Source organism: Labeo rohita, chromosome 4 (assembly GCF_022985175.1).
Source record: "Labeo rohita strain BAU-BD-2019 chromosome 4, IGBB_LRoh.1.0, whole genome shotgun sequence".
In the NCBI taxonomy this organism is placed as follows: Eukaryota; Metazoa; Chordata; class Actinopteri; order Cypriniformes; family Cyprinidae; genus Labeo; species Labeo rohita.
Genome location: NC_066872.1, coordinates 33815901 through 33832509, shown reverse-complemented (window position 1 = coordinate 33832509; position 16609 = coordinate 33815901). Strand labels below are relative to the sequence as shown.

The window sequence follows — 16609 nt, the reverse complement described above, 5'->3', positions numbered from 1 at the left end:
TCACAGCAATGGGCACGGATTCTTTAACAGGTCTGCTGAGGCTCCACACACACCTTTGTTTCACGAGTCTCGTCAAGAGCAACCTGTACGGTCTGCCAAACGGCAGCATTCCTACCTGAACGGAATCTGATTTTGTGTGTTAAAGAAAAAGGCGTGTGAAAATTACGCGTGAGTCATCAGTCCAATCTTTAGGTTTGTTTCGAGTTTTTTTTTTCGTTGAGGGTAAGGAGCTAATGATGGTGCTGCGCTGTTCAATCTGTGAGTGTAAAAGCATGAAAGCATTGTGCACAAATGCACTCTTACTGGGTGCTTCCACTATTCTCTCAGCCTCTGCAGATGCTTCACAGCCTAAAATAAACCCATGATGTTTAACACCTTGGTGACCACAGCCTCTTAGAGCTACAACTGACGAAGAAGCCAGTTGGTGTCTTAAAATGAAAACGCTATCCCTCTCTGTTACGCTAAACCTCATGCAATCAAGGACTAGTGGTATTAAAAAAAATTAAGGAATGAATTATCAGTTTATTAATTGAAAAAAAAATGTATATAAATAGTAATAAAAATAATAAAATATGTAAATAAATTACACAAATTCACAAATAAATGTATATATTTAAAATGATTTCATTTAAATTGTAAAATTTTGTTAATGTTAAAAAGTTAGCAAACCATAAATTATTTTATTTTATTTTTTGCTTTTTAAAAATATTTTAGTCCTATTTATAGTTACATATTTGTCAGTATAATAAGAAAAAATCACTAAATTTTAAAGTTAAATACTAACATTACTAAAAATGACAAAAGGGTGAATAGTGACAGAAATGTCATTTTTTGAGTGTACTTTAATTTGTATATAATTTTATTTTAAGTTTCTTATTAATTTTTAAACTGACATTTAAATTACATTTTATTTTAAGTTTATAAATGTAAAGATAAACATAATTATCAGTTTATTAATTGGAAATTTTTAAATATAAAATAGTAATAAAAATAAAACATGTAAATTACACAAATTCACAAATAAATATACATATTTAAAATGATTTATTTAAAGTGTAAAATGTAAAACAAGAAAATGCTATAAAGTTTTGTTTATATAGTAAACAATACTATATCTAAAATTAAATACTAAAATTACTAAATATGACAAAAGGGTGAATACTTTTTTTGAGTGAACTTTAATTTCCATTTCATTAAAATTTGTTAAAATTCTTATGAATAAATGTTTAAATTGACACTGACACACAAATTAATATTAAATACTAATTAAAAAAAAAAAAAGTAAATTACACAAATAAATATACATATTTAAAATGATTTATTTAATGTGTAAAAACTTTAATGGTAACAAAAATGTTATCAAAACCATAAAATATATAAAAAAAAAAATAGTTTTTATTTTTTATTTATTTTTTAAATATTTAATACTTATTTTAAATGTATAGTTAGATATTTAGCGATATAGTAAAGAAATCATTAAAATGTAGAAACAGATCAGTGAAGTTTAAAAATAATTTTGTTTTTTAAAGTGTTTTTAATATTATTTGTAACTTTTTTTTTTTTTTTTTTTTTTTTTTTTTTTTTTTTTTTTTTGTCATTTAACAACATTTTTAGACTTAAAGTGATGGTTCACTCAAATTTTTTAATTCTGTCATTATTTACATACCCTAATGTTGTTCCAAATCTGATCAACCTTATATAGAAAATATGTTTAAAATTCACTGTACGTACAGTTGATAAGTAACTATGGTAACTAAAACTGGCTTACTAGCATCGTTCAAAATATCTTTTTATCTTCCGCAGAACTAAGGTCATATTTTCGGAATGGCTAGAGGGTGAGTAAATGGTGGCAAAAATTTTTGAGTGAATTTTAATTTACATTTAATTTACATTTAATTATGTAAAATGTCTTCTATATACGGCACTGTTAATCTTCCATTTAGCGAGTTTTCCATTAGTTCTGCTCCTTTTAAAAAAAAAAAATTCACCTAGATAGATTTCAAATGATTGAATATTGGAAGTGATTCTTCAACCTTTTGTGGTATAAAATTCATTGTCTCCACAATGTCAGATTTTTGGAGATAAATCTGTGTAATTACAGTCATTCAGTTCATGCAACTTGAGACTTTGGCGTCGAAAAGCCACAATGAACGATAATCTGACGGAGAACAGCTTCCACACCTCTCCCGGGAGCCCTGCAGTCTCTCGCACCAGATGTTTGAAGGCGACCACTTGAAATTGACAGCTCTGTTTCCCAGTAGAGCCGCGAATCATCGGTTGATTCCGCCACCCTTGAGACGGGCGCTCAACTGGTTAAAATCTCGCACGAGTCACAGGACACATCACAGTTTCAACAGACCGTAAACATGTTTGCCTTCATGAGCCAGTCTGGGCAGCGTGATTGTACGGTTTGAGTCACAGTGCAGCCTACACAACAGCTGACACATGACACACAAACACGATAGCATCATTGCGTCGCTAACTCCTTCAATTAAAACGCAAACCGTGACAAAGTCTGCTTGAGAACTGCGTTTTGGACGCATGTTGCGTTCAAGCCGTGATGGCAGACTGTGTGTGAGTCTCTGAGAGCGTCAGGTCTTGGTGTGCTGGTGAGCATGTATTGTCTTGCTCAGCGAGGGTCTGACTGCTGCGCTCTGCGCCAGCAATATGAGAAGCGACAGCCTGACAACCATAGCTAATGACGGGAGTGTCGTATTGAGTTGCCCTGATGCCCTGTGTGAATCAGTCGGAGAGCTGCGGGTCAGACCCACGGATTGTGTTTTTGCTATCCGATCTGCTCAGCTGAACCTCTTGATAATTATTGATGCTCAAAGAATAAAGGCCAAATGACAATCTCGGTTTGAGAGATTGATCTGTTGGTGTACGTCTGCTCTCTTTGTGGGTTCAAAGGTCATTTTAGTGCATCCTTCAACTTGATTGTCATTTTGATTTGGATGATGAGTTTCTCTTATTTGACCCTGATGAAACTTCATTCAACTTTTTGCTCTTCTGAAATATTTTCTATAAATTAATTTTGAGTTTTAATGCTTGTTTTTGCTTTCGTAAATGTTTTTTTTTTTTATATGTAAGTCAGTATCAGAGTTTGTGAGTTTGCCTTAACAGTCTCTTTCAGCATCGAGAGTAAACATGAAGTCACAATCCTGAGTGGACTCAATGAATTTGTAGTGAAGTTTTATGGACCACAAGGAAGTAAGTCTGTTTAAACTTATTTACACATACTGAAATATATATTTACACTAAATTGAACCTTGTGAAAACATTGCAGGTCTCATTTCTTCCCAAATTCTCTTTACTGTAATACAGATAAGTCATAAATTAAATTAATAAAAAGTGTGTGTGTGTGTATAATGTAGTAATTTGAATTAAGGGAATTATTAAATACATAAAAATACTATGTGAAAAAATGTGTCATAATATGATTATAATATTTACAAATAAATATAATTAATAATTGTAATATTCATGTAAATATTCATGTCATGTGTTTTATTTCTCAGAAAAATCAAAACTACTATACTAACTGATTTTCTTTTTCATTTAAATTTCATTTAATTTCATTACTGCTTGTACTGATTTTTAATTACTGTAATGCAAAATAACATTCTATATAAAATTGTTGTTTAATACAAAATAGAAATACTATGCAAATAAGTATGTACAAATAAATATAATATTCAAAGTTGTAATAAAATTTTTTTTATTTATGCTTGTATATAAATGCTTAAGTGTGATAAATAAATTAAAAAAAAAAAAAAAAAAATATATATATATATATATATATATATACATCTATACATCTATATATATATATAGATGACAGTCTGTTTTATGCACAGTGCACGAACAGTTGCGCAGTGCTCGCTTTTCTAAACTACAAGGTACACTATTCGTGCAATCTAAACGTACAAGGGGTGATCAAAAGTTTGGAGATTATGCCTGTGATAAACAACAGAAAACAGACATTAGTCTGTTTGGGTAATGATGCAGTTTAGTGCTCCTGACTTGACAGACAGCTCTCATTAAACCCGTGAATTGAAAGTGAAAACCGTCTCACTTTAAACCCGTTTTTCTCAAAATTCCATTCCTGAAAATCATAGCAATCAGCCAACTTAAGATAGGGTTTCATTCAAAATAAAAACAGTTTTGGAAAGGGTGTGAACCCAGCTTTCATATGGTATCAAAACCTAAAAAGGTAAAAAAAAAAAAAAAAAAAAAAAAAAAAAAAAAAAGTAAGTATACAAGTAAGTATAATTTTTATACTTGCAGTAATGCAAAAAAGAAATGTTTTAATTTTTTTCTTGCAAAAATCAAAGGCAGCTACAATACTAATTGATTTTGTTTTTCATTTATTTAATAATATAATATAATATAATATAATATAATATAATACAGTCATTTGAATTATAGGAATAATTTAATACAAAATAGAAATACTGTGCAAAAAATATAAATATGACTGATAATATGACTATAATATGATGGATTTTACAAATAAATATGACTTTCATAATTGTAATAATGCAAAAAAACAACACACCTTTCAAAACTTAAAGGCAACTACTATACTAATTAATTTTTACAATAAGATTCATTAGTTAACATTAGTTAACATGAACTAAAAATGAACAATACTACAGCATTTATTAATCTTAGTTTATGTTAATTTTAATTTCAGCATTTTAGTTAAGAGTAAGAATCGGTCCTATACTAAAGTGTTACCGTAAATTCGTACTACTTTCTAATTGGGCTGAAATAAGACACGCGTCCTTGACATGTTTCATGACATTCACAGTCTCATTAGATTTCTTTACCTAGCTATCACGTGAAGCAGTCATGACACCTGCATATTTAAACATGCGCATCTCACGCAACTCTTGATTTGGGACATGACGTCATTGTTTACAGCTCACGACCGTTTTAATTGTCATATCATTTTCTCTATAATCTTTCCACTCTCCGGTTTGAGAGGTAGAAACAGGTCTTATCTAGCCGGGCTTTACCTTTCGTAGTTTGAGCCACTGGCCACAAGGGTCAAATTGCAAAGGGCTATTCTTGGAGCGAGCACACGTTGCACCATACCCCATATCGCACGAGGCCAGCAGCACAGCTTCCCGTCCACATGTGTACACACCCACACGTGTGTCATTACACATATAATTCATAATCGTCTAATTAAGTATTACGGTTCCTCCCACACACTGTCACTTTTAAATACAAAGACCTCTACGCTTAGTCATTTATAGTTTGCATTATATGATTATCACTTGGCATTTCAAAGTCTGTTACATGCTAGAGCAGACGTGAATTGTTTCTTGAGTAGTCATGTGTCTCTTTGTGCTTTTCCTGTCAGCACCGTATGAAGGGGGCGTATGGAAGGTGCGAGTAGATCTTCCAGACAAATACCCCTTCAAATCTCCCTCTATAGGTAAAGTATTACTGTACATGTATCCCAAAGAGCCATTATCAACTGAGTGCCCATTAAAACTCACAAACGTTGGTGTGGTTGTGAAATGATGGGTTGAGTCATACTTGTGTGCATTCAAACTGTCATACTTGAGGTGTGTAATAAAGTGCAAAAAGCACATGACATCCTATGATGTCATATTTAATGGTCTGTGTGGTAGGAGAAAGGTTAGGAATAGCCTGTGTTGTGCATTCAGCGGATACTGTCATTTCTATCTAAGACCATTAAGATGTTTGACATTTATCAGTCAATTTTTCATAACAATTACATATATCTCCTTCCCCTGAATTTTTGTTAATGCAATGCAAAGAAAAAAATTAAAATAATTTAACTGATTAACACATGCAACTAAATGCTTTTGTTTCTGTGATCTCACTCCATCTTTCTTCTTCAATCTCTCTACAGGATTTATGAATAAGATTTTTCATCCGAACATCGATGAAGCGTAAGTCTCTTTAGTCTGAATTTGATTGTTAATTGCCTTCTGGTGTGCTCACAAGTGAAAAAGTTAGACTTTTTATATGTGCTTTTTTATTATTATTATAAAAATTTTTTTTTACTTCTGTGGAACATAAAAGTAGAGCTTTAAAAGAATGTTTGTACTGCTCTTATATTCAAAATATTCAGTTAATATTCTTATATTCAGTTAGCAGGGGGTTTCAAACTCAGAATTGACCAAAAAGTGGCCAAACAATTTATCCACAGTCTTTTCAAGCCAGTAGTTTTGTTTTGTTTTTTAATCCATCTTTCCATTTTCAGATCACATATTTTAACTCTACATACCATAAAACATTTGACTATGGCAAAATATTGTTTTCCTTTTGTTTACAGCTGTAGTATAGTATCGTAGTATTATTAATGTTTTTACTAGCATTTATTAAATTAATAAATAACAAATTAGCATTTATTTTGATATATATATTTTTTTTATATATTAGCTGACGTTTCATTCATTTTATTTTATGCTTTTTATATATTTCTACACTAACAGTCAAAAAACTTTTTGAACAGTAAGATTTTTAATTTTTTTATAAAGAAGTCTCTTCTTTTCACCAAGCCTGCATTTATTTGATCTAAAGTACAGCAAAAACAGTACAATTTTGAAATATTTTTGTTAAAAGTAATCTTTTTTTTATTTTAATATATTTTAAAATGTAATTTATTGCTGTGATTTCAAAGCTGAGTTTTTAGGATCATTACTACAGTCACATGAACCCTCAGAAATCATTCTAATATTCTGATTTGCTGCTCAATAATAGGAATAAATTACATTTATTTTAAATAGTAAATAAATAGCAAGTTAAATAGCAGTTATTTTAAATAGTAAAAATAGTTATAATATTTTGCTGTATTTTGGATCAAATAAATGCAGGCTTTAAAAGAACCATTAAAAATGTTCAAAATCTTTTTACTGTGTGTGTGTGTGTGTGTATATATATATATATATATATATATATATATATATATATATATATATATATATATATATAGTTATTTTAATACGTCAATTTAAACATTTATAGCAAAAACATTTCTACTTGTCATGTACGGTCTTCTAATATTTATATTTTATTCCAGCTAATTATTTAATTACTGAAAAATGTAACTTTTTGTTTTAGTTAACCGTAACAACACTGGTTTTCAGCACAAAGATATTTTTGTTTCTTTTTTTTTCTTCTATTATTTATAATATCTATTGACACTAAGAGCCATACGACAAATCAAATAAAAATCTATTTAGAGAGTTTGCATACCTTCAATATGTAACCGCTAACACCATTCTGGAATGGAAAAGCAGAAGTAAAACAATGTGATGCTGTGTCATAGGATGTTAATTTTGGTCATATCGCCTACTCTCTAATGTCACAACTGTTATTCTTCGTCCAGGTCAGGGACCGTGTGTTTAGATGTGATCAACCAGACATGGACCGCTCTTTATGGTAAGTATATATGTGAGCATGCTTATTGTAGTTATGTCTGTTTTCATATTGAGAATAAATGCTCAGGAAAAGCCATAGCTTGCATTGATGCTGCCTGAGGAGTAGAATAAAGTCTCCGGCCCCTTAGACAGGATCGCAGTGTGCTGTAATCCTCTTACCCTCTCTGAATGAGCTAATACCTGCAAGGTCAGAAAACAGCATCGGCTCCCCTAACAACCACACTTAAGCGGCCCCGTCCCACCAGTGACCATTCACACTGATGTCTGTCTTTTTACAGTCCCTATTTTATTTTATTTTGATGTACTCTGCTGCTTTCTGCCACAGACCAGGTTGTGTTTGTATAATAGAGCGACAGCTAGAACATACAGTACTGGCAATGAGAGAAAAATAGAAAGACAGAGAGAGAAAAAGAGAGATGTGTGGCTATAGCCCCCACACCGAAAGGGAGATTAGGCCATAATCATGTCACTCAACACAAATCCTCCATTTTGTGCTGCACGTAGGGCTCATAAGACTTTTGCTTTGCTCCTGTATTAAAGGCTCTGCTTCCTCTCTTGCTCTCTCCTCACAGATCTCACCAATATCTTCGAGTCGTTTTTGCCACAGTTACTTGCCTACCCGAACCCCATCGACCCTCTGAACGGGGACGCCGCAGCCATGTACCTACACAGGCCAGAGGACTACAAACAGAAAATCAAAGGTGATTTGAAGATTTGCAGTCGTTTGACTTAGTGCTTTCTTGGTTTAACCTCCATCTGTCACCATGTTTCACATCACCATTTTACAATGTCTTCTGTGAGTTAGGGGTATGTTTGGAATAGTATACTAGCAGCATACTGGACTTTCTATTTTTGCAATACGCACAGTGTGCAATTGTTCTATACACTACTGCAATATATAAACAAAGCACACTGTAATGCTTTATCCTGCTCTGCTTGACCCCGGCCTGACCTTTCATTCCAACGTCAAGTATGAAGTAAAAGTTAACGAGTCTTCCTAAAGTTTATTTGAATTAAAAAAGCCAAATAAGTGTTTACCAGTATGTATTTCAAAGCAACATTGTGGATGTCTTAATACTTTCAGTGCATTTAGGTGACTTTCCAAAAGCATGAATGCTAGTTTCATTTGACTTTCTTGTCTTATGACTCATTCTAATTGATTCAACAGCTTGTTTACATCGTCACTTAAAAATGTCAGTGGTTGTCCTGTGACATTTTTGTATTCTAAAATGTTTTGGTTAAATATATACTACAGTTTAAAAGCTTTGGATTTTTTTATTCAGCAGGGATGCATTAAATTAATCAAATGTGACGGTAAAGATGTTTCAAATAAATGCTATTCTGTATTGAGCAGAACAATGGTTTTCAACACTGATAATAATTTGTTTCTTGATCACCAAATCAACATTTTAGACTCATTTCTGAAGTATTGTGTGACACTGAAGACTGGAGTAATAACTGCTGAAAATTCATACTTGCCATTACAAGAATAAATTACATTTTAAGATATATAAAAAATGTTATTTTAAATTGTAAAAAAATATTTCACATTATTACTTTTTTTAATGTATTTTTGATCAAATAAATGCAGCCTTAGTAAGCATTTCTTTAAAAAAAAAAAAAAAAAAAAAAAGTGTAAATATAGGTATACAAATTTGTTAATTTAGTGTTACCAAAGTGTGAGAGAATCATTTTAGAAACTTTTAAGATGTTTAAGCATACAAAAATAAAAAGTAATGAATGAATGAAATTAGTCGGAAATTAATGATGGCTTATGGCAAAAATGCCACCAAAATGAACAAATATGCACCATAAATTCAAGACAAGGAGGCCAAAAATGCCCCTGCACAATTAAACAATGTATTACGGCTGTTGCAATGGAATTTAAATGTAAAAATTAATGAAAAGTGTCAGTTTCTGTGTCAAAAAAGTTCATTTCTGACCCTGGTTGGCAATATACAGTGGAAGTCAAAAGTTTACATACACCTTCCAGAATCTGCAAAACGTTCCTTGTTTGTCCTGGAACAGTTAAACTGCCCACTGTCCTTCAGAAAAATCCTTCAGGTCCCACAAATTCTTTAGTTTTTCAGCATTTTTGTGTATTTGAACCCTTTCCAACAGTGATTGTGTGATTTTGAGATCCATCTTTTCACACTAAGGACATCTGAGGGACTCATATGCAACTATTACAGAAGGTTCAAACGCTCTCTGATGCTTCAGAAGGAAACACGACACCTTAAGAGCCAGGGGGTGAAAACTTTTTGAATTTGAAGATCAGGGTAAATTTAACATATTTTGGCTTCTGGTAAACATCTAAGTATCTTCTGTAGCTTCTGAAGGGCAGTACTAAATTAAAAAAAAAATGTTTAAGCAAAATAATAAAATATTGTACACATCTTCATTCTGTTCAAAAGTTTTCACCCCCCGGCTCTTAATGCATTGAGACTTTCTGGAGCATCAGTGACCGTTTGAACCTTCTGTAATAGTTGCGTACAAGTCCCTCAGTTGTCCTCAGTGTGAAAAGATGAATCTCAAAATCAGTTATTGTTGGAAAGGGTTCAAATACACAAAAATGCTAAAAAACCAAAGAATTTGTGGAACCTGAAGGACTTTTCAGAAGAACAGTATAACTGTTCAGGACAACGGTTTTGCTTTTTTAATTGCTCTAATATATTTTTATATGTTTCTATACAGAATACATCCAGAAATATGCAACAGAGGAGGCTCTGAAGGAGCAGGAGGAAGGAGCGGGCGATTCCTCTTCAGAAAGCTCCATGTCTGACTTTTCAGAGGACGAAGCTCAGGACATGGAGTTGTAGTTAAGGGTGACAGTTTCTCCCCTTTACCACAGAGACTATATTATTTCCTAACCATGCGAAGCAGACTATAAAAGATTCATATTTAAACAAGGTGATTTTTTTTGTTTTGTTTTGTTTTGTTTTTTATCGTTATTATTACTAAACCAGGATTTTTATGGATATCTAGCGTTGATGATGAATACGGCACCCTCTCTAGGTGTTCTATCTCTACTTCTTGGTGGTTGTTTCGCCCCCTCCCCCTTTTTTTCCCCTCTCTTTCACTCTCTCACTCGCTCTCTCCGTCACCCCAACAAAAGAAAGGCTTGTAGTGTTCCCCCTCGACTCCACGTTGGTAGCTGCGTAGCTGGAATGCATGTCATCGCCCTCCCTAATCCACCTTTTCCGACGCAGGCTGACCGGACAGAGGCTGTATTTAAACGGGGGTGCCCGTTTTTTCGTCCACTTGTACGTAGTGAGAGTTGTGTCCGTGATGCTCGTCTTCAGGTGGAGTTGTCGCAGTTGGATCGGACACGTTTCGCCTCATTACTTCCCCTTGATCGATCCCGTTCGATCACTCCAGCGCAAGTCATTATCATTGCTTCCCTGGTTGTTTGTTTGTTTTCTCTTTAAACAGCTGTTTTAAGATAAAAACGCTCGAGAGGAAGGGGAACGTTTCCACGCTGTACGTTAAAAGCAATCATCAGGACTTTACAGAACGCCGCTCACCGATCAAGCCCACGATACTACAGCGCCAGCGGGAAAATATCAATACGACTTTGCGTTCCTCGAGCGTCTTTTTAAAGGATGACGTAGATGTAGAGGCTAGCACACCGAAGCTCAACTTTTCCACTAGCTCGATGTTTCTGGCTTTTGTTCCTTCGTTGTGGAAGCCCCACACCAACAAACGTGGCTCTACGCTTCCACAGTGACCTTCGCAAAACGACCAGGAAGTGACTGTCCTGCTTTACGGAGCACAAATCTTTTATTTTGTACCAACAATGTATGCACAGAGTGTTTGTCTTATTTTCCTCTTTCTGTCTCGCACCCTCTCCCTATTTACGAGCATCTTTTTTGTACATTTGTTGTATGATGCGGAAGTGGAGTCGTGTAGGACTTTGTTGGTCTAGCCTAGAAGAAACCTTAAAGAGAAAAAGAGACAAAAAAAGAGATTTTTACTAACATTTGTAGAGTTCATCATCTTTTCCTATTGCTTGTGCATAACTATGATAGCTGTTGTTTGACCTCATTGTAGATCTAGTTAGTTTTACTGGGTGGTGAAATCAAAATTAGATGTTCATATGGATTTAGGTTTTTGTAACCTTTTTGTCCGATATTATACAGATATTATCCGAAGGATCCCATTTGGTAAGATCTGCCTCGCTGAGGAACATTTAGGTGTGGAAACGGGCAGAGATCTTCTGTATAAAGAGCTTTTTGAATTTCAACATCTGCAGATATCATCAGTGGCATGTTGGTACCATGAAGAACCAGATTTAGTTTGTGTGCGTGTGTTTTTTTGCAGTATTCTCACAAATCTTGCATTCTGAATGCACTTGCAGATCATTCATCGTCCAGAGTGTAAAAGAAACGGGGTTGAAGTGTAAAGGCATAAAGAGGAGGTGTTTAAGTTCGGCTCGTGCGATTTGATCCAGAGCTGCCTGTTTTTTTTTTTGTTTTTTTTTTTTGTTTAGTTTTGTTTTTTTTCCCCCATGGAGTGGCTTTTACATTCTCCTTTTTGTTTTCTAATTAAATTGATGTTTTATGACCTAAACATTTGAAAATTGTGCAATGGAGAAAAAGAAAAGTCTCAGTTGAGTCTAAATCTGTTAACAAGGGTCATATTTTCTAAAAAAAAAAGAAGATAAACACCACTTATATGCAGTATTGTATTAAAAGGAAGTTATCTTACAAGGAGAGAGAGACGGCATACGTTTAGAGGCGGCTTTGCTTCGCATCTTTCAGATGCGTATGGAAGAAAACGCTTTCATTGCTATCATTGGTAAACATTTTGCCATGCCTAGCAACAAGAACCCTAACAAACACGACAAGCTTAGCTTCTCTATTTCATTTCTGCTTCATTTTTGATCCCTGGACTTTAATTTAGTTTGAACTATATCTTTTTCCTTTAGTTTTTAATTCACGTCTCAAAGAGTTAAAATGACTAAGACTGAGAAGTCTCGAATAAACATGTATAAGTGTGCTTCCATTATAATTAGAAATTATACTTCTTATTTTTGTGAGAATTTATTTACTAATTTTGGTTTCCTATTTTGTTTCCCCCATGTCAATAACAGAGATGCCCATCTGGAGCAGGTAAACGTGATTTATAAAAAAAAAAAAAAGTGTTTGGGATTGAAGGGAGTTTTTCTTTTAAGTTATTTAGTGGGTGGGGGTGAGAATAAATAATGACGGTGTGTCCTTTGTGTTTTGCACCCATAAGCCCCTAGTGCTTACACACGCGCACAAACATCTACACAAACACACATCCAGGGGACAGCAGTTATTATTGTTGTGGTCTCCAGCTGTTTGTTTGCCTGAGAGAGAGAAAGAAAGAGAGAGAAGAGATCTGTCTTCCGGCTGCTGCCGTGGCCTCAGAGGCTCCCCCTGTTGGCCCTCTCAGCCAATGGCATGGTGTCTCTTGCATTTGTTTTGATGAACTCTCCAGTGCACTTTGCATGCGTCCGGTGTAGAGTCCAGTCTAGTTCAGTCCTGGCTGTCCACTCCTTTAGTCCCTTATACCTGTGCTTCAAGAGGGTGCTCAGACATGGGGCTTATGTGGGCACACAGCATGGATTTTTTTTTTTTTAAATAGTATCTGTATCTAGTACCTAGTGTGTGATACGCTGATTTAAAAAGAAAAATACACTTTTCTTTTACACTTAAAAATTACACTTTTTCTTTTAAGTTTTTTTTTTATCCCAGGTATTATGGTAATTTGCCCCTTTTGTTTTCTTATCCATTAATCTTGCTCTTTATTTTTGCCATTCTTTTTTGTTTTTCTTTTGCATTGTGAAGTGGGCATGCCTGTCACAAAGGACAAATGCTCTTTATCTATAGGATTATAATCTCTTAAATAGCTGTGTACAGTAAACTGTAATAACTTCTTTTTTTAATAAAATATTAAATATGTGTACAAACGGCTTTGCATCTTTGTTTTCTCTGAAAAAAAGGTCATTCTTTTTATTCAGAACATTTTGGTGCCTCCATTATATACAGTAGGTTCAATAAAAGAAATGTTTTTATAATTTCTAATTAAAAATAAAGAAATGTCCAACTTTGTCTGAACCTGAAAAGACATTCGTCTGGAGTGTGTGAACTTAAAAAAAAAAGTTTCTACACTTTCTAAAAAACATATAATATGAAAATACTACACTGTCAAAAACAATTTGTTGAGTCAACTTAAAATAATTTGTAAACTGATTGCCTTAAAATGTTAAGTTCAGTCAACTCAAAAAATGTTTATTCAACTTGAAATGTTATATTATACTAAGTGACAACTTAGATATTTGAGTTGAATTAACTTAAAATTTTAATGCAGCTGGGTTACTTACCCATATGTTAAGTTTAGCAAACACAAATATCTAAGTTGTTACTTAGTACAACTTAACATTTCAAGTTGAATAAACTTATTTTAGTTGACTGAACTTAAAATTTTAAGGCAGCAGGGTAACAAATTATTTTAAGCGTAATTATTTTTTACAGTGTACAGCTGGACCTTTCATCTAAAGACGAAAATTCTGTCTTCAATTATTTGACCTCAAGATGTTCCAATCGTGTATGGGTTTCTTCTGTTAAACACAAATGAAGCTATTTCTTTAAAAAATGTTATTCAACAGAAGAAAGTAAGCTGTACAGGTTGGGAACAATATGAGAGTAAATATAGTGAATGAATGTAAACAATGCCACTGAAACAATTGAAATGTGCATATTTTGCTGATTATTACTGCGGAAAATGATCAATTATTGTCATGTTTTGGGCTGTACTAGTCGGTCAGACCAGGAAAGACATTCAGAGTACTATAGTCTGCCATAAGTTATAACAAATCAAGGAGAAGAGTGCAAAAAAAACTGTCGTGAGGAACAAAAGGTGTTTGCGGTTGGCCAAACTGAACCAGGATTTCCAGGACAAGAATCTTGACAACATTCACGTTTGTTCGTATTCTTTCCAGTCAGGTAGGTGAAATATTAGGCTAATATGTTGAATAATACTCCTCGTACATATCTTTTTCGCCTATTAACTTTAGTTTGTCAAAATATTGTGCTTAGTTAGTCCTTTTCTATATGATTTAGCAGCTTTCAAACGTTTCTCCATGGTTTAGACAGCATAAATTAGCAGAAAAACGTATTCAGTAGTACATTAACCGTGCAATCCATGCTGTTGTTTACATGCGAGTATCACAGCCGCGAATCCCGGTAACTGACCAAATCGTGAGGTAAGTGCAAACCCTCTATGATGACAAATTTCATTTTGGGGTGTATTATAATTTTAAAGTTAACAAAGGTTATAAAGATAGGGAAAAAACTCAAAACAGCTCAACCCATGTAGATGTGTGTGTATGTGCGTTGATGACAATATCACAATTGCCTCCATCATACATATCTTAATACATTTGGTACAAAGTTTTAAAAATGTTATAAGCAGAAAATTACATTCTGTTTTATAACAATATTATGGTTAAATGAACACGGGGTGAATATTAAACAAGTGTATGTTGCGCTGTTTGTCATGTCCAGGTTTCTTGCTTGGTTGCTAACTTATAACATGAAATTGGGTTTTTATTTATTATTACAAAAAAAAAAAAAAAAATTAGCAAATACACGTTTTCTTGGGAATTTTGTTTTAATTGGTAAGAAGTCTGAATGTTTTACTGTCTTCCATTTAATATTCTTCCATGAAGAAACCCTGTAATGTCTCTTTAACGAGACAGTGCCTCACGGCCATCTTACAGGAAGTGACATCATTTTTGTTGCGAAAACAAGAGCACAGATATTAGTAAGTATTACAATATAGTTTAATGAATTCGGTTATGTTCTGCGTTATTGGTTAGTCGTTTTCACTCTAAAACGTTTCATCCAATACAGCTTGATCATACAATCCTTTACAAAATAAAATATCACAACTAGCCTAGAAGAACTAAAAAATGGTACTGCAGGAATGATCCAAATTATATTCCATTGTATTTGAATGTTTATGTCAAATATTCAAACATATTCTGAACACTAGCCACAATTCAAATTCGCTAAGTGGGTAGATTGTAAAAGCCTCTAGAGCTGTTTGCTCAATAAACATTCCCACAGCCTTATCATTTCTTTGCATGTTGTTATTACTCTGTACCGCCACTAGATGACAGACATGTTAGCAAAGTAGCCAAGAGGAGAATAATACAAGTTAGTCAAATAAAATATTTTAAAATAGTTTCAAGTACACCAAAAATCCTCTTCATTTGATTCACAAAAATAGACTTTATAGGTTACATCATAACGACAGCAGAAATAATTCAGGCCATTTTAATGTATTAAGTGCTTATGAATTACATCATCTTTATTATATTAGGCCAATATGTGAACCTGGTCATATGTAGCACAGGTATATTTGTAGCAATAGCCAACAATACATTGTACGGCATTATATCAATGGAACTCTCAACTTCTCGTATACATGGATCTAATGTCAAAACTGTAAATCTATGGCATTCAGCTTTTAATGTTGTGTCATCCTTTCTAAAATCGTTGTAAAATGATTTTATTATATCTTATTTATCTATTTGTTTATTATTATTATTTTTATTATTATTATTAAGGTCTACATTGTATTTTACTTTATCTCTTTTGTTGTTGTTTATTTTGTTTTGTTTAAAGTCTACCAGGGTTGGGGTGGGTTCTTAATTTGCACAATTGATTTTTGCTTTATATTACTGTTATTTGAAGAAAATTCAATAAACAATTGTTAACAAAAAAACAATACATTGTACGGGTCAAAATTATTATTTTTTTATGCCAAAAAAAAAAAAATCATGTTTGATGAAGATATTTTGTAAATTTCCTACTGTAAATATATCAAAACTTAATTTTGAATTAGTAAAAATTAATTGCTAAGAACTTAATTTAGACAACATTACAGCGTTTTTTTTTTTTTGTTGTTGTTGTTTTTTGCAGTTGTATCTCGGCCAAATATTGTCCTATCGTAACAAACTATACATTAATGGAACGCTTATTTATTTAGCTGATTTAAAAAATATCTCTCTTTGTGGTCCATGGTCACTTATTATATTATATTATATGATCAACGTTTCCAATTTTATGTACAGATTTCAACATTGACCACCAGGTGTCCCTCAAGCTACACAAAGTAGAATCCTAATCCATCTGCAGTACCGTTGGTGGCCT

General features: G+C 33.1%; 1 protein-coding gene across 1 annotated transcript in view; it reads left to right on the top strand.

Annotated features, from left to right (window-relative positions):
- Positions 1-13083, top strand: part of ube2h (ubiquitin-conjugating enzyme E2H (UBC8 homolog, yeast)) — a 33331-nt gene extending 20248 nt beyond the window's left edge. Inside the window, exons 2-7 of the mRNA XM_051107430.1 lie at positions 3134-3210; positions 5372-5446; positions 5891-5930; positions 7373-7425; positions 7997-8125; positions 10119-13083. Of these exons, the coding sequence (XP_050963387.1) occupies positions 3134-3210; positions 5372-5446; positions 5891-5930; positions 7373-7425; positions 7997-8125; positions 10119-10243 (499 nt within the window). The 3' untranslated portion in view covers positions 10244-13083. The remainder of the gene's footprint in view (positions 1-3133; positions 3211-5371; positions 5447-5890; positions 5931-7372; positions 7426-7996; positions 8126-10118) is intronic.
- The last annotated feature ends 3526 nt before the right edge of the window (positions 13084-16609 follow it).